Source organism: Scyliorhinus torazame, chromosome 6 (assembly GCF_047496885.1).
Source record: "Scyliorhinus torazame isolate Kashiwa2021f chromosome 6, sScyTor2.1, whole genome shotgun sequence".
Classification (NCBI taxonomy): domain Eukaryota; kingdom Metazoa; phylum Chordata; class Chondrichthyes; order Carcharhiniformes; family Scyliorhinidae; genus Scyliorhinus; species Scyliorhinus torazame.
Genome location: NC_092712.1, coordinates 292,177,952 through 292,196,699, shown reverse-complemented (window position 1 = coordinate 292,196,699; position 18,748 = coordinate 292,177,952). Strand labels below are relative to the sequence as shown.

At 48.3% G+C, this 18,748-nt stretch overlaps 1 protein-coding gene across 2 annotated transcripts in view; it reads right to left on the bottom strand.

The window, feature by feature from the left end:
* slc12a7b (solute carrier family 12 member 7b) overlaps positions 1-18,232 on the bottom strand; it is a 405,364-nt gene extending 387,132 nt beyond the window's left edge. For both annotated transcript variants that reach the window (XM_072509843.1, XM_072509844.1), the window contains exon 1: positions 17,984-18,232. In XM_072509843.1, the coding sequence (XP_072365944.1) occupies positions 17,984-18,125 (142 nt within the window). In that variant the 5' untranslated portion in view covers positions 18,126-18,232. The remainder of the gene's footprint in view (positions 1-17,983) is intronic.
* Positions 18,233-18,748: the final 516 nt, after the last annotated feature.

Sequence of the window (18,748 nt, the reverse complement as noted above, 5' to 3'; positions counted from 1 at the left end):
TACCGTGCACTCCTGGTGTTGGGGAGAAACCGCAGTTCAAGATGTTTCGGCAAGCGAACACACAGAACTTCTGATCCAGGATGCTTTCATGGCAGGTATGCTGTCCTCCCAAATCAGCCATCGATTGCTGGAAAAAGACACCCTAGGCCTCAAGGAGGCACAGACCCTTGCAGACTCCCTGGATGTGGCCTCCCGAAACGCCTGCGCTTACATTCCCGACCGCGCGGCAGCCCCCTGGGCAGCGTGGAACCCCTCCGCAGCCGACCCCGAGTCATCACCCATCCCCTCCACAAGCATGTGCTGCAAGGCGGCCTGGCAACCCCGGGGGGGGCCCCACTGCTACTTTTGCGGGCAGGCCAAGCACCCCCGGCAGCGCTGCCCGGCCCGCGCATCCACCTGCAAGGGATGCGGTAAAAAGGGCCACTTCGTGGTGGTATGCCACGCACGTGCGGTCGCCGGTTGAGAATGCGGACCGCCACCACAACCCTCTCCACGGTCCCCGTGCGACCTCCGGGCACTGCCAACTTGTCCCGCAGACGCCATGTGCGATGGCTGGGCACCCCCAGCCATGTGCAACCAATGTGCCTTCTTGAATGGACTCCCAGGACCCCAGCTTGGCTGACCACACACCGCCCGAAGAGAACACTCAACTGCTGCGATTAGCCTCGGTGACCCTGGATCAGTCCCGGCCTCGAATACTCTCAACTGCTACAACAACAGTACTAATCAACGGGCACGAGACGTCCTGCTTAATCGACTATGGGAGCACGGAGAGCTTCATACACCCCGACACGGTAAGGCGGTTCTCTCCTCGTCCACCCCGTTAATCACAAAATCTCCCTGGCCTCCGGTTCCCACTCAGTAGAGATAAAGGGGTTTTGTGTAGCAAACCTCACAGTCCAGGGAAGGGAGTTTAAAAATTACCGGCTCTACGTCCTTCCCCACCTCTGCGCAGCCACACTCCTAGGGTTAGACTTCCAGTGCAATCTCCAAGTCTAACTTTCAAATTTGGCGGCCCTATACCCCCTCAATCCACCTTCCCTGTTTGCGAACCTCAGTCCGGATTGCAAACCCGTCGCCACCAGGAGCAGACGGTACAGTGCCCAGGATCAGTCCTTTATTAGGTCAGAGGTCCAAAGGCTACTGAGGGAAGGAGTCACTGAAGCTAGCAACAGTCCCTGGAGAGCTAAAGTAGTGGTGGTAAAGACCAGGGAGAAGCATAGGATGGTCATCGACTACAGTCAGACCATCAACAGGTTTACGCAGCTCGACGCGTACCCTCTCCCCCACATATCTGACCTGGTAAACAGGATCACACATTACAAGGTCTTCTCCACGGTGGATCTTAGGTCTGCCTACCACCAGCTCCCCAGCCGCACTAGTGACCGCAAGTACACTGCCTTCGAGGCAGATGGGCGTCTCTACCACTTCTTAAGGATTCCCTTCGGTGTCACTAACTTCGGTGTCACCATCTTCCAGCGCGAGATGGACCGAATAGTTGACCGGTACGGTTTACGGGCAACATTTCCGTATCTCGATAATGTCACCATCTGCAGCCACGACCAGCAGGACCATGACACCAACCTCCGAAAATTCCTCCAGACCGCAAAGATCCATAACCTTGCGTATAACAAGGATAAATGTGTGTTTAGCGGGATTCCGGGTGCGGCGATGACCAGCTGAGTCGCACGTTTCGGCAGCTCCCGGTGAAACGGACTTTTGGGCTCTTGATAGGAGCCCCAACGGCAATTTTGACGGCTAAAAACACTGCGGTAAACCAGAAGGGAACCCCCCCTGGATACGGATGAAAAAAGGAGGAGAAAGTGGCCGGATTGCAGTGGATCCTTTAGAACAGCGGCAAGGAAGGCAAGCAAAACCAAGATGGCGTCGGAAGGTGGCAGTTTAACATGGGGCCCTGAACAACAAGAGTTCTTGAAATGCTGTGTGGAAGAGCTCAAAAAGGAAATGAAATAAGAGCTGTTGGCCCCGATATTACAGGCGATCGAAGGGCTAAAGGAGGAACAAAAGACCCAGGAGCGGGAGCTTCGGGTCGTGAAGGCAAAGGCAGTCGAGAATGAGGACGACATACAGGGCCTGGTGGTGAAGACGGAGATGCATGAGGCACATCAGAAACAATGTGTGGAAAGGTTGGAGGCACTGGAGCACAACGCAAGGAGGAACAACCTGAGGATTCTTGGTCTTCCTGAAGGTGCGGAGGGAGCGGACGTCGGGGCATATGTGAGCACGATGCTGCACTCGTTAATGGGAGCGGGGGCCCCGGCGGGTCCGTTGGAGGTGGAGGAAGCATACCGAGTGATGGCGCGAGGACCGAGAGCAGGAGAAATTCCCAGAGCCATAGTGGTGAGATTCCTCCGTTTTAAGGACAGAGAAATGGTCCTTAGATGGGCAAAGAAAACTCGGAGCAGTAAATGGGAGAACGCGGTGATCCGCGTTTATCAAGACTGGAGTGCGGAGGTGGCGAGAAGGAGGGCGAGCTTTAATCGGGCCAAGGCGGTGCTTCATAAAAAGATGATAAAATTTGGAATGCTACAACCGGCAAGACTGTGGGTCACATATCGAGGGAGGCACCACTACTTTGAGACGGCGGATGAAGCGTGGACTTTTATTATGGAAGAAAAACTGGAATGAGCGGGTTATTAAAAAGAACGTTTGAACAAAGTGGTGGGGCGAATGTGGGGGGCGAAGAGGGGGGTTAAAAAGAGGGGAAAGAGGAGTTTTATGTACTAATCCTGCGATGTGGTAACTTTTCTCTCTTCCACAGGTGGTGATGGGGGGAGGAGGGGAGGTGGAGGAGATGGGGCGTTGGCCATTGGGGGCGGGGCCAAGGGAGAAGCGCGGGCTTGGTTCCCGCGCTATGATAATCATGGCGGGAATAGAGAAGCAGGAAGGAGGGGGCGTCGCACGGTGCGAGCCGAGGTCACGGGGGGGAAGCCGAGGTCACGGGGGGAAGCCGAGGTCGGCCAGAGTTTGCCGACTTCTGGGAGCAACATGGGGGGAGTAATTACGCTAGCGGGGGATCTAGCGGGGGGGGTGGGAGGGGGGAATTACTGGGTTGCTGCTGCTGGGGAGAGGGGAGGAGCTGGTATGGGAGGGGATGGGCGGGGGGGGCACCGCCTGGGGGAGATACAGCTGCGTGGGAACCGGGTGAGGAGCTGGAAAAAGGGGATGGCTAATCGACAAGGGGGGGGGGGGGGTAGGAAGCCCCCCAACCCGGCTGATCACGTGGAACGTGAGAGGGCTGAACTGGCCGATAAAGAGGGCATGGGTACTCGCACACCTTAAGAAACTTAAGGCAGATGTGGTTATGTTACAGGAAACGCACCTGAAACTGATAGACCGGGTTAGGCTACGCAAAGGATGGGTGGGGCAGGTGCGAAAAATAGGGGGGTGGCTATATTAGTGGGGAAGCGGGTAATGTTCGAGGCAAAGACTATAGTGGCGGATAACGGGGGCAGATACGTGATGGTGAGTGGCAAACTACAGGGGGAGACGGTGGTTTTGGTAAACGTATATGCCCCGAACTGGGATGATGCCAATTTTATGAGGCGGATGCTAGGACGCATTCCGGACCTAGAGATGGGAAAGCTGATAATGGGGGGAGATTTTAATACGGTGTTGGAACCAGGGCTGGATAGGTCGAAGTCCAGGACTGGAAGGAGGCCGGCAGCAGCCAAGGTACTTAAAGATTTTAAGGAGCAGATGGGAGGTGTAGACCCGTGGAGATTTAGCAGACCTAGGAGTAAGGAGTTCTCGTTTTTCTCCTATGTCCATAAAGTCTACTCGCGAATAGACTTTTTTGTGCTGGGAAGGGCGTTGATCCCGAAGGTGAGGGGAACGGAGTATACGGCTATAGCCATTTCGGATCACGCTCCACACTGGGTAGACTTGGAGATAGGGGAGGAAACAGGAGGGCGCCCAACCTGGAGAATGGACATGGGACTAATGGCAGATGAGGGGGTGTGGCTAAGGGTGAGGGGGTGCATTGAAAAGTACTTGGAACTCAATGATAATGGGGAGGTCCAGGTGGGAGTGGTCTGGGAGGCGCTGAAGGCGGTGGTTGGGGGGAGCTGATATCAATAAGGGCACATAAAGGGAAGCAGGAGAGTAAGGAACGGGAGCGGTTCCTGCAAGAACCTTTGAGGGTGGACAGACAATATGCGGAAGCACCGGAGGAGGGACTGTACAGGGAAAGGCAAAGGCTACATGTAGAATTTGACTTGCTGACTACGGGCACTGCAGAGGGACAATGGAGGAAGACACAGGGTGTACAGTACGAATATGGGGAGAAGGCGAGCAGGTTGCTGGCACACCAATTGAGGAAAAGGGGAGCAGCGAGGGAAATAGGGGGAAGTGCTGGATGAGGAAGGAGAGATGGAGCAGGGAGCGGAGAGAGTGAATGGAGTGTTCAAGACATTTTATAAAAAATTATATGAAGCTCAACCCCCGGATGGGAGGGAGAGAATGATGGGCTTTTTGGATCGGCTGGAATTTCCCAAGGTGGAAGAGCAGGAAAGGGTGGGACTGGGAGCACAGATCGAGGTAGAAGAAGTGGTGAAAGGAATTAGGAGCATGCAGGCGGGAAAGGCTCCGGGACCGGATGGATTCCCAGTCGAATTCTACAGAAAATATGTGGACTTGCTCGCCCCGGTATTGACGAGGACCTGAAATGAGGCAAAGGAAAGGGGACAACTGCCCCCGACTATGTCTGAAGCAACGATATCGCTTCTCTTAAAGAAGGATCCTGGCCAAGGTAATGGCAATGAGAATAGAGGAATGTGTCCCGGGGGTGGTCCACGAGGACCAAACTGGGTTTGTGAAGGGGAGACAGCTGAACACGAATATACGGAGGCTGTTAGGGGTAATGATGATGCCCCCACCAGAGGGGGAAACGGAGATAGTAGCGCCGATGGATGCCGAGAAAGCATTTGATAGAGTGGAGTGGGATTATTTGTGGGAGGTGTTGAGGAGATTTGGTTTTGGAGAGGGGTATGTTAGATGGGTGCAGCTGTTGTATAGGGCCCCGATGGCGAGCGTGGTCACGAATGGACGGAATTCTGCATATTTTCGGCTCCACAGAGGGACAAGGCAGGGATGCCCTCTGTCCCCATTATTGTTTGCACTGGCGATTGAGCCCCTGGCGATAGCATTGAGGGGTTCCAAGAAGTGGAGGGGAGTACTTAGAGGAGGAGAAAAGCACCAGGTATCTTTGTATGCGGGCGATTTGTTACTATATGTGGCAGACCCGGCGGAGGGGATGCCAGAAATAATGCGGATACTTGGGGAGTTTGGGGATTTTTCAGGGTATAAATTGAACATGGGGAAAAGTGAGTTGTTTGTGGTGCATCCAGGGGAGCAGAGTAGAGAAATAGAGGACCTACCGTTGAGGAAGGTAACAAGGGACTTTCGTTACCTGGGGATCCAGATAGCCAAGAATTGGGGCACATTGCATAGGTTAAATTTAACGCGGTTGGTGGAACAAATGGAGGAGGATTTCAAGAGATGGGATATGGTATCCCTGTCACTGGCAGGGAGGGTGCAGGCGGTTAAGATGGTGGTCCTCCCGAGATTCCTCTTTGTGTTTCAGTGCCTCCCGGTGGTGATCACGAAGGCTTTTTTTTTTATAAAAGGATTGAAAAGTGCATCATGGGTTTTGTGTGGGCCGGGAAGACCCTGAGAGTGAGGAAGGGATTCTTACAGCGTAGCAGGGATAGGGGGGGCTGGCACTACCGAGCCTAAGTGAGTATTATTGGGCCGCTAATATTTAAATGGTGAGTAAGTGGATGGGAGAGGAGGAGGGAGCGGCGTGGAAGAGATTAGAGAGGGCGTCCTGTAGGTGGACTAGCCTACAGGCTATGGTGACAGCCCCATTGCCGTTCTCACCGAGGAACTACACCACAAGCCCGGTGGTGGTGGCTACACTGAAGATTTGGGGACAGTGGAGACGGCATAGGGGAAAGACTGGAGCCTTGGGGGGGTCCCCGATAAGAAACAACCATAGGTTTGCCCCGGGGGGAATGGATGGGGGATATGGAATGTGGCAAAGAGCAGGAATAACGCAACTGAAAGATCTGTTTGTGGATGGGAAGTTCGCGAGTCTGGGAGCGCTGACCGAGAAATATGGGTTGCCCCAAGGGAATGCATTCAGGTATATGCAACTGAGGGCTTTTGCGAGGCAACAGGTGAGGGAATTCCCGCAGCTCCCGACACAAGAGGTGCACGACAGAGTGATCTCAAAGACATGGGTGGGGGATGGTAAGGTGTCAGATATATATAGGGAAATGAGGGACGAGGGGGAGACTATGGTAGATGAACTAAAAGGGAAATGGGAAGAAGAGCTGGGGGAGGAGATCGAGGAGGGGCTGTGGGCAGATGCCCTAAGCAGGGTAAACTTGTCGTCCTCGTGTGCCAGGCTAAGCCTGATTCAGTTTAAGGTATTACACAGGGTGCATATGACTGGAGCACGGCTCAGTAAATTTTTTGGGGTGGAGGATAGGTTTGCGAGGTGCTCGTGAAGCCCAGCGAATCATGCTTTGGTCATGTTTTGGTCATGCCCGGCACTACAGGGGTTTTGGATTGGGGTGACAAAGGTGCTTTCAAAAGTAGTGGGGGTCCGGGTCGAACCAAGCTGGGGGTTGGCTATATTTGGGGTTGCACAAGAGCCGAGAGTGCAGGAGGCGAGAGAGGCCGATGTTTTGGCCTTTGCATCCCTAGTAGCCCGGCGCAGGATATTGCTAATGTGGAAAGAAGCCAAGCCCCCGGGGGTGGAGACCTGGATAAATGACATGGCAGGGTTTATAAAGCTAGAGCGGATTAAGTTCGTTCTAAGGGGGTCGGCTCAAGGGTTCACCAGGCGGTGGCAACCGTTCGTCGAATACCTCGCAGATAGATGGAATGGAAAAAAGAAGGCAGCAGCAGCAGCCCAGGATCGGGGGGGGGGGGGGGGAACCAGAAGGACTCTCAGGGTTGTTAATATATACTGTATAATACGTATAGGTCGTTGTGACAGATAATTATATATTGGACTGTTAAATTATATTTTTGGAGAGTGTTACTTGTGATAAGGCAGTTGCCAATTAGGGTTAGTTTTCATTTTTGTTATTTATTATTTATTCATTTTTTGTTTATAAAATAGGTCATTGTTATTTGTGTTGTTATAATATTGTGTAAAGGATGCACAATGTACTGTGTTGGTTGACCAAAACGTTTCAATAAAATATATATATATTTATTTTTTTTTAAATGTGTGTTTAGCACCGACCGCCTAGCCATCCTCGGCTAAGTAGTGCAAAATGGAGTTTATAGGCCCCGACCCTGAACGCATGCGCCCTCTTATGGAGTTCCCCCTTCCTCACTGCTCCAAGGCTCTGAAGCACTGTCTAGGGTTTTTCTCTTACTATGCCCAGTGGGTCCCCAACTATGCGGACAAGGCCCATCGCCTGATCCAATCCACAAATTCTCCCCTGTCGATAGAGGCCCACCAGGCCTTCAGCCGCATCAAAGCAGACATTGCAAAGGCCACGATGCACGCCATCGACGAGTCCCTTCCCTTCCAGGTCGAGAACGACGTGTCTGACGTAGCTCTGGCAGCCACCCTCAACCAAGCGGGCAGACCCGTGGCCTTCTTCTCACATACCCTCCATGGTTCCGAAATCCGCCACTCCTCAGTCGAAAAGGAGGCCCAGGCCATAGTAGAAGCTGTGCGACATTGGAGGCATCACCTGGCCGGCAGGAGATTCACTCTCCTCACTGACCAACGGTCGGTTGCTTTCATGTTCGATAATGCACAGCGGGGCAAGATAAAAAACAATAAGATCTTGCGGTGGATGATCGAACTCTTCACCTACAACTACGAGATCTTGTATCATCCCAGGAAGCTAAACGAGCCTCCTGATGCCCTGTCCCGCGGCACATGTGCCAACGCACAAGTGGGGCGCCTCAGAGCCCTCCATGAGGACCTCTGCCACCCGGGGGTCACTCGCTTCTTCCACTTTATCAAGACCCACAACCTGCCCTATTCCATCGACGAGGTCAGGACAGCCACCAGGGACTGCCAAATCTGCGCGGAGTGCAAACCGCACTTCTACAGGCCAGAGAAAGCCCACCTGATAAAGACTTCCCGTCCCTTTGAACGCCTCAGTATGGACTTCAAAGACCGCCTCCCCTCCACTGACCGCAACACGTACTTCCTGAACGTGATGGACGAGTACTCCCGGTTCCCATTCGCCATCCCCTGCCCCGACATGACCGCAACCACCGTCATCAAGGCCCCCTCCATAGCATCTTTACGCTGTTTGGGTTCCCCGCTTACATACATAGTGATAGGGGGTCCTCCTTTATGAGCGACGAACTGCATCAATTCCTGCTCAGCAAGGGCTTCGCCTCGAGCAGGATGGCCAGTTACAACTCCCGGGGTAACGGACAGGTAGAGAGGGAGAATGGAACGGTCTGGAAGACCGTCCTACAGGCCCTACAGTCCAGGAATCTCCCAGTCTCCCGCTGGCAGGAAGTCCTCCCGGATGCCCTCCACTGCACCCGGTCACTGCTTTGTACCACGACCAACAAAACATCTCACAAACGGCTCCTCGTCTTCCCCAGGATGTCCTCCTCTGGGACCTCGCTCCCGACCTGGCTGGCAGCTCCCGGACCCAACCTGCTCCGAAAACACGTGCGGGCGCAGAAGTCGGACCTGTTGGTCGAGAGGGTCCATCTTCTCCACGCTAACCCCCAGTACGCCTACGTGACATACCCAGACATCCGGCAAGATACGGTCTCCCTACGAGACCTGGCGCCCGTCGGACCCCCACGCACACCCCAGCCACCAGTCCCACCCTCCCTCCCACTGGTGCACCTTAGAGCCGCCCCTTTCCCAGGAGGATCGGTCCTTCCGCCAGCCCTGTCGAGGCCCCCCACCGACGCACCCCGCAAAAGCTCCATTCCCAGGTCAACCGTTTTCCTCACCAGCGCCGTCTAGGGGTGTCGAAGCTGCCACAGAGATCGAAGCCATGCTCCCGGAGGCACAGATGCCAGAGCCTCCACCGGCGTCACCACCAGAGCTTCGACGATCACAGAGGACGACCAGGGCCCCCAATTGACTGACTGCTTCATTTTAAAGCGTATATAGTTAATTGTGAATCTGTAAATAGTACGACAATAAGACAAAAACACTGTACGGAGGTATTACGGTACCTCCATAACTATAATTTCTACCACGTTACCATTTTGTAATATCAAGCCACCACCCCCGCCGGACTCTTTTTTAACAGGGGGTGAATGTGGTAGTCTGTGTAGAGGTATTACGGTACCTGGTAATGCTGGAACACCATTGGTAGATATTGTATGTTTCCTATTGGTCAAGCTGTATGGTAGCTCCGCCCTGCAAGGCGGGGTATAAGAACCTGTGCTGCCCTGCAGCATTCTTTCTGTACCTGAGCAGCTGGGGGAAACATCTAGCTTATTAAAGCCTTCAGTTGGACTACAACCTCGCTTTAGGTCATTGATCGTGCATCAAGTATATTACTCTTTTGAACCAGCTGAGTTGATGAAATGAACAGTAGTCTTCTTGGAAAGATAAACTAATTTATTGAGTAATATAAATTATATTAGTGGATTCTTTTTACTTAATACTGAACTAGTAAACAAATAAAATATACTAAATATAACTAACTATACAATATAACAATGAAATAACTTAACTTCTCTCTCTAGCTATCCTATGTCTTGTCTGTTCACCCTGATGCACACTCTCTTAGCAGAAAGAGTGGGAAAGTCCTTTTTATATCATCTGATAGTGAGACATCTAGTGTTGAATTGACTGTACTAGTTTTCCATACACCGATCATGTATACTGATATACAGAGATCACTACACTCTATCGAATTGCACGAGACACAATAAAAGGATCTTGGTTGGACAAATCCAAGTATTTGGTGAGTTCATCTTAAGAGTACAATGGACCAAACACAACAGCCAAGTTTTATCCCAACATCACTAAAAAGGCAATGATCTAGTCCTATATCATATCATAATTTGTGATACTTCGTATTATTGCTCATATTAATCTCCAAATCTCCATCATTAGTTTTACATTTAGGCTGAATTTTCATCCGAGGTAGGTAGCAGGGGTCGAGAAAACTCGGCTCATTCCGCCTGGATTCAGGCCAGCAGACGCAAGGTGGAGCTTGGAGGCAGCCACATGAGCTGGGTACGGAGGTGAACTGTTTAAGAAGCCCACCTCGGTGCTGTGGGACATTGTCCCAGTTAAAATAAAAACGCAAAGATCCTCCAGCCATCACACCCCCTTATCCACTCGCCATGCCAACTATGCCCCCACCCATCCCCAGTACTGCTCGTGCCCCGACAAACCTCAACCCTCCTATCGTTCCTCATAAACAAGCTATGGCGCTTCCATGCCAATTGATTCTATACAGTGTAGGTCAATTAACATTTTAGTCACAGTAAGATGTGAAAAAAAACTTTTAAAACTCCTTAATTAATTTATTCCGTTCCATTATGATAAAAAAGTCATTTCACTACAAGGCAATAAAAGTATCATCCAGACCCTTTAAAAAGGTATTAATAACAGAAACTCCAAATCCTAAAATCCACTTACTCTTGTGTATATTTTGAATTCCACCAGATGTCAGAGAACCAGAGCTGTCAATCAAACAAGTTTTTAGGAGCAGCTTCAAAAAGAGTAATGGAGTCTCAGCCAAGTCTCATTATGTATGCTTGATGTACATGAAGAGGATCTTTTGAACTCGCCTTTTAAAATGTTTTTCCAGTTTTATCCTCCTGAAAGCATTAACATCCTGACTGAGTTACGGTTCACAGGTGGTGACTTGCCTTTTCTACCTCTCCGAAATAGCGATTATCCCTTGGTGAGTTCCTAGGGTTCACAATTCCCGAGGGGCTGTGAACAATGTCACTTCAAAAACCTTATCCAATGAAAATTGCAGAAGAGCAGGACTTGGCTAGCTCCGCAATGGAGCCAGCCAGGTCGGGAATGCCAAGTGCGGGATTTTGACAGGTCCAGCCAATACCCTTTAAAGGCATTCCCAAAAATCAGACAGCGCAGGAGCAGGGTTTATGGTGATCTTTGTGAGGGGTTTCTAAGATGGAAGGCGGACTGATCACAAGATCTTCAGAACTAAACTAAACTAATTTTATTAACACTCCTAAATTTGAGTTTGACTCTTATTCCGAATAGCAAACATACATGTAAGAATTAAACTACACTCACTAACACAGTCTATTAACTACTGTATCTTAACTAACTGTGCAATATCACGGGCTTCGTCTGGGCGGGCAAGGAAGGTCACGCTTGCGCGGAGTCGGGGAGAGGGTGGGCTGGCGCTGCCAAATTTTAGCAACTATTACTGGGCGGCTAATATAGCCATGATCAGGAAGTGGGTGCTGTGGGTCAGCATGGGCGTGTATGGAGGCGGCTTCATTTAAGGGCACCAGTCTGGGGGCGTTGGTAACTGCGCCTCTGCCGTTCCCGCCAGCACGGTACTCCACCAGTCCAGTGGTGGTGGCGGCCCTGAGCATTTGGGGCCAGTGGAGGTGGCATGTGGGAACAGTGGGAGCATAGGTCTGGGCCCCAATCTTTGATAATAACCGGTTTTCCCCGGGGAGTATGGAAGGGGGATTCCGGTTATGGCAGAGAGCGGGGATTGAGAGCATGGGGGATATGTTCATAGAGGGGAGCTTTCGGAGTTTGAGGGCGCTGGAGGAAACATTTGGGAGGGACGCTGGAGGGACGCAAAGCCCCCGAAGTCGGAGACCTGGCTATCGGACATGGCTAGCTTTCTCTGTATGGAGAAAATTAAGTTCGCCTTGAGAGATTCACTGTTAGGGTTGACCCGGAGGTGGCAACCGTTCATCGACTTCTTTGCGGAAAATTAATCATCAGCAGATTGGGGGGGGGGGGGGGCGGAAGAGAAAGGATCTTTAGATTCGGTTACATTATGGGGGTAATAAGGGTGGGACCTACCTGTACGAAAGGTAAATGACTTTTGCACTATGTTTATGGTTTCAGGTATATTGTTTATTTTTTTGTTGTTACTATATCAAAAATACCTCAATAAAATGTTTATCAAAAAAAACCTAACTCTGCAATATACTATGAATCTTATCTTCGTCAGCTCCAGTCTAATCTCCTCCCCTTAACTTACGAGCCAGTGCAATTTAAAGTACTGTTCCTTAGCTCCCTCTAGTGGCTAGGTTTAACAGAACATTAACTCTTCACATGCTGTTCATTTGCATAATGTCACAGGGTTCAGAATCCCAGGATCAGCCGCCATTTCTAAGTCACCCCATCTCAGTGAAAACAACCTCATCTCTGCAGCAATTTTGTTAGCTTTGAAGCACTTTGCACAAGGTCACAACATGAATTAAAGTCTTTCTTTTGTTTTTCTTTTCTTAAGGGCATTACTTCAGAGTGGTAGTGGTTAGCACTACTGCCTCACAGCACCAGGGACCCAGGTGAGATTCCATTTTTGGGTGACTGTGGAGTTTGCACGTTCTCCCCGTGTGTATGTGTGGGGGTTTCCAAATGAGTGCTACAGTTTCCTCCCACAGTCCAAAGATGTGCAGTTCATGTGGATGGGCTTTGATCAATGCGTGGGCTTATGGGGATAGGGTGGGGGAGTGGGCCTAGGTATAGTGCCCTTCAGAGGGTCGGTGTAGGGATTCTGTATATGTGATCAAGTGAGGACGTCATAAGTGTGTTTAGCCATGATACCCTCTAAAATTGGATAGCCTGCCAACATTTACCAAGGAAGACAGGAATAATGGCTACTTGTGAAAGGTAGAAAAGGATAGCCACCAGCCATCAACTGTAATTCAAGTCAGAGGTTAATGCTTTCAGGAGGATAAAACTGAAAATAATTTTTTTTAATAGTGATTACTAAAAATTCTTATGCACTCAAACTAGTCTCAATCATTAACAATAGCATATAGAAACACAAACACAAGGGCGACCTTTCAGTCTGTATTGCAGATGCCAGTTCTCAGCAAGACCCACTCAGTCACCTACCCCTTTGCTTTCCCCTTGGCCCAAAAACTTCACTCTCTTCAGGCACCAATTTCAAAGGCACCAATTGAATCTGCCTCCACTGCACCCTCAGGCTGTGCTTTCCAAATCCGAACCACTTGCTGTGTAAACATTTCCTCATGTCATTGTTGATTCTTATTCCAATCATCTTATCTCAGTATCCTCTGATTATTGGCCCATCTGCCAATGGGAACATTTTCCCTCTCTACCAAGACCCCCTAATGATTTGAACACTTATCAAACCTTCCTCACAAACCTTCTCTTCTCAACAGGAAAAAGCCCCAGATTCTCTAATTTGTCCACGCAGCCGGAGTCCCTCATCCTCGTAAATCGTTTCAGCACCATCTATAAAGCCTCATCATCATTCCTAAAGCACAGTGCAGAGAATTGGCAAAACCTCTCGCCAGGCCAAACCAGAGTTTTATAAAATTCATCACAACTCCCTTGCTTGCTTTTGTACATTAATGCCGAATTTATAAAGCTTATTAGCCTGTATGATTTTTCAGCCACTTTCTCAACATACTCGGCCATCTTCAAAGTTTTGTACACATACGCCTCCAGGTCACACTGTCCCTGCACTCTTTTATGTCACCTCTCCTCATTCTTCATACCAACTCCATACCTAATGGATTAAATCCCATCACTGTCTGCCCTTCTCTGTATTAAACCTACCACAGTGCACCCATTCCACCAGGCTGTTTATGGTTTAAGGCGATCACTATCCTCCTCAGAATTAACTATACAAAGTTTTATGTCATCTGTAATTGTGTCCGGGCCATTAATCCATAGTTAAGAAGTGCCATGGATTTAGCTAACTACAGTAAAAAGTCTTACAACACCAGGTTAAAGTCCAACAGGTTTGTTTTGTATCACTAGCTTTCGGAGCACTGCTCCTTCCTCCTTTTTTCACCTGAGGAAGTAGCAGTGCTCCAAAAGCGAGTGATTCGAAAAAACCTGTTGGACTTTAACCTGGTGTTGTAAGGCTTCTTACTGTGCTCACCCCAGTCCAACGCCGACATCTCCACATCCTAGCTAACTACAATATACCTTCCTCCAGTCCAAGAAACATCCCTTCACCACCACTATTTCCTTCACTGTGTCATTTTTCATTCATATTTGCATTTAATGCAAAGTTCCCAATTAAATTTTCCACCAGTGAGTCATCAATCTGGGTGCTCCCTATACTTTTCCTAAACCAGTCATGTCAGCAAATGATTGCCTTAAATGTTCACAAATATCTTGAGGCACAGAATCGCTGATCTGGTGCCCGCTGCCCCATCCCCACCCTAAATATTTGTGGTTTTCTCCCTTTAAGGCAAGGCACTCTGACTGTCTCAGCGGGATTGGGCATTGAGCTGTTCAAATTGTGTACGAGTCTCAATCCCGTGATGTGGCAGAGATCCATTTCTTTAACAATTCAGCAGATTGTCTTGCTGTCAACCAAGGAATACATCCGGACATCGCTGGCTGTGCGATTTCTTCAGTGTAGAGGAGAAGGGAGAGTAAAGATAACACTTTTTAAAGCTAACTTGTGCAAGAAAAGTTTTAAGTAGAGCTTGATTCTCATTGCTGATTATGATCTTGTGCCCAAAAGAAGAAGAGAACTCTGCAACACAGTACAATTGCAAGTGATGTTTTTAAGATCCAGAACTCATGGTTGCTGATTTAAAATTTCTGATTTAAAAAGTATACCTTTCAAAAAGGTTCATGTTCTCAGTAAAATATATCAATGATAGTTTCAACTAAGAGCCACATTTTCAATGACAGCATTGCAGCTCTTTAGAAAGGTGAGGCAAGCACAAAATGGCTTCATGTGTTCTTTGTGTTTAAAAAGCTTCATGTGAAAAAACTCACAGTAGATTTAACCTCAGCCTCGAGTGACCACTCACCTAAAAACAGTCAGTGCTCAAATGTTTTCAAGCAGGAAACGAGTGTCAACATTTGTCATTTTCAGGTCACCCACTCACTTGTGACAGCAGTAAATAACAAAAATGACAAGCTTCAATCAAACCAACTTCTGACTGTCAAAATGATATTCTAATCTTCAGTTGGCAATTAATGAAATCCTATTTGTCTGTATATTGCCGGCAGCTGTTCTGGCAAATTTTGAAACAAAAAAAAAAAAAAATCAGTGCTCCATTGGTACATATGCAAATAGCAGTGTACCTTGGCATGAAAACCTACATGTTTCCTGGTTATTTACTGTATTGATCGGAATGTAACCGGAGGTCTTTCTCCTTTGTCATGCTCTACAGCTCTCCCAGTGACAGCTGCATTTTCTATTTTTACTATGTGCAGTCTAAATAACTTTATTCATGTATAATAAAAAATGCAGCAGTAAAATCACATGCCTGGTTCCCTTTCAATATAAAGATAGCAAGACAGATGGGTACAACTATGATAAGTCACTTTCAAAGACGTTAAGCTTAGACTGGAATTTCACTCAATTAAAAGGTTTCTGTTGTGGAACTATTTACATACCCTCACAATAAACATCCAGTAAATTTACACAGGTTGCTCATATACCAAGGGTATACCAATTTTTTTTTTTTGGGGGGGGGGGGGGGGGAACACAATGCAACTAGTTTACTTCCACTCTTCAGCTTGTTGACATTATCTTTATTCCTGAAGGTTGACTGCCATGGATATCCACCTCTTGTCTGTACTGTGCTCCCTGTAATCATTCCGCACAAGTTAACCACATCCAATCTATTATATCTATCATCCACTTTATCCAATGTTTTCCATTGATCTTCCCCTCCAATAATTGTCTGTCTGCCATTTGCCCCAATGGCATGAACAAAGTATTGGCGTTTCTCCTCCGACGTTATGCACTAATTTTCTTTTGTCCAATCACATTTAGCCCTTCCTCGTTACTCTTCTCTGCGCAAGTGGAAAATCCTCCCATATGTCCATGTGTTCCACTTTATTTTGTTTAAAATCAATTATATCTAATAAAAGCATTGAATTGGAGTGTTGCTGAGAGTTATGCTGTTGAAGCTTTTCACCTTGTCCTCATTCGGACAGAATTGCAAGAAAATCTCAAAAACAACAATATATGCTGAATGAAGTATGTGTGCTGATGGGTTGGTTCACAAGTAAACGCTGATTGATAGCGATGTCACACATGCACCAGAGTCCACTTGCCAATAAATTAGCACGCTCTTCTCATGCAGCATAAATTGTGGTGGTTCCCTATGAGAATTGGTATTGTCGCAATTCTATCCTGATGGGGTGTTCAAAATGACAGGGTTGTACAGAGTAGATCGGGAGAAACTGTTCCCACTTTTGAGAGAGGACACATATATAAAGTGATTTGCAAAAACAGCAAATGTGTCACGATAAAAAATATTTTCATAATGCGAGCGGTTCGGGTCTGGAATGCTCTGCCTGCAACCTGGAGGCAGGTTCAATTCAAGGGGCATTAGATGATTACTTTAATAGAAACAATGGGCAAGGGTATGGGGAAAAGGCAGGAGAATGGTACGAAGTCATAGTGCTCATTTGGAGAGCCAGTACAAACATGGGCCAAATGGTCTCCTTCTGCACAGTAACAATTCTGTTAAGACAAAATTCAATGGCCTGCCTTTTTTCAGTAACTTAAAGCATTTGTCAGATATTAAATTAAAGACACACAGCTCTTGACATCGCAAGTCGTCAAAATCTGTGAGCACATGGTGGGTCTGGCACCGATTGTGATCAGTTGGGTGTAATTTACTAAGTAATTTAACAACATTGGCACACATTACAATGGAAACCAGCTGAAGTGTTAATAGCAAAACCATTACTTTATAAAAGGAGCAAAAATTATATTCTCCAAGAAAATATTTTTTCCTCAATAGTTGCCTATGGTGCAACTTTATTTAAAAAAAAAGTGTTTCCACAACAACATGAATTCATACAGCTCCTTAATGCAGCAAAACATCCTAGGGCTACTCTACAGGGAGCTACCAGAAGATTTAGTGTGCATATTAGGTCATTAAACTTGATGCAATTGAGGAAAGTGGTGATTAGAACGATTGCTCAACTGTTGGGGTTAAGGGTCTTAGACACCACATGCTGTAAAATCCAGAATACAAACCAAAAAGCATCCAGAACTTATCACCAGTTCAGACACAGATTTTTTAAAGAGACTGAAAAATATTGCAGAAACCGAATGGAATTAACCATAGGCAGTGCAGAACTCCCATCCCTTTTATGTATAAATGTAGACATCGGATTCTGCAGTGCAATTAAAACCCGCCTGTGAAGTCAAGTCAAATCACACAAATTTGAGATGGTGCCTTTTTCCTTCTTTCCTCCAAAATATCACATCAAAGCCATGTTAAAATAGCACATGGTTAAATCACAGGCTAATGCAGGGAGAGCGGAGAACAATTTTTTTTAAAAAAGAGGTTGGGAATGATTTTATTTTACAAAGAGAGTGACACAGGGGCGCGATCCATTCTCTGTGGTCAAGTATCCATGTCATTGAAGTAGATCAACCGAGGGAGAAGTAAAAGGGTTGGGAAAGAAAAGGGTGGTTGCAAGTTTAAAAATAAGTTAAAACACGGGGATAGCCGACGGAAAGAGAACAAAAAAGTTCAATAGTCTGCTCACTCAAACCGGGAGAACAAAAATCGAGTTGGTAAATTAACCAGAGCTCGATTGATATTCCGTCTTATCATTGGTCCAGTATTTATGAGTCGAACACAAACACACACAGGGCTCCAAACCTAAATTGCCCCATCGCACAATTAAACTGTAATCGGAGATCTAGAATGGCAACCTCAATTTATTGCCATGAAGAGATTTTCAAAGAGAAAATAAAAACCCTTGTGTGAGAAAGCCTGTCGCACTCCTCTCGCCAGGGGAAAGCGAGGCGAGTTTTCCATCCTATTAAAATAGTTTTATTCGTTACCTCCTTACCGTATCTGTTGGGCTCCCTCAGGTACTGGAGTATGGGCACCGTGTTCTGCCTGGGTGTCACGCTGCTGCTGTCGTTACTGTCCCCGTTCTGCAGCCCGTCCCTGCGGCTGTGCACAGCGGTGACCAGAAACCTCTGGGACATGCCTCCCCTCCCCGGCGGCTGTCTGTGACTGGGGACGAGGAGCTGGGCGCGCGTCCTCACCGCCGTCCGTCTCCCACTCCCGCGAAGCGATGAACTCTGAAGAGCGATCTCAACACCCCAGCAGCAGGAGGAGGAGGACCAAACTCCTGCCCGGCCAGAAACAGGCTCCACCCACCCCCAAACCAGCGCTAACTTTAAATCTTCACCTTAACCATGTGCTCCTTGTGCCCGGCCTGGGGCTGCTACTTCGTGCGACGGATCGCGGCTCTTTTGTTGTTGGTTTAAATTTGTGACAGGCACCAGGACGCCTGTCGAAGGGGGTGACGGTCATTCTCGGTGAGCCGCCATCTGTTCGGCCTCAGATAAAGTCACCTTCAGGCAGGAGTTAAAGCTGAAGCTCTTGAGAGTTGAGAGAGCAGCCTGAGGCGGCAAACTCATCCCATCCCATCCCATTGTTGCCTGGCCTCCAGGGCTTTCATGACAAATTCCAGGAACTGAAAACAGTAGCAGGCGGAGGCCATTCGGCCCTTCAAGCCCGCTCTGCCATTCATTATGATCATGGCTGATCATCCAACTCAATAGCCGAATTCTGCTCCCCCCCCCCCCCCCCTATTCTTTGATCC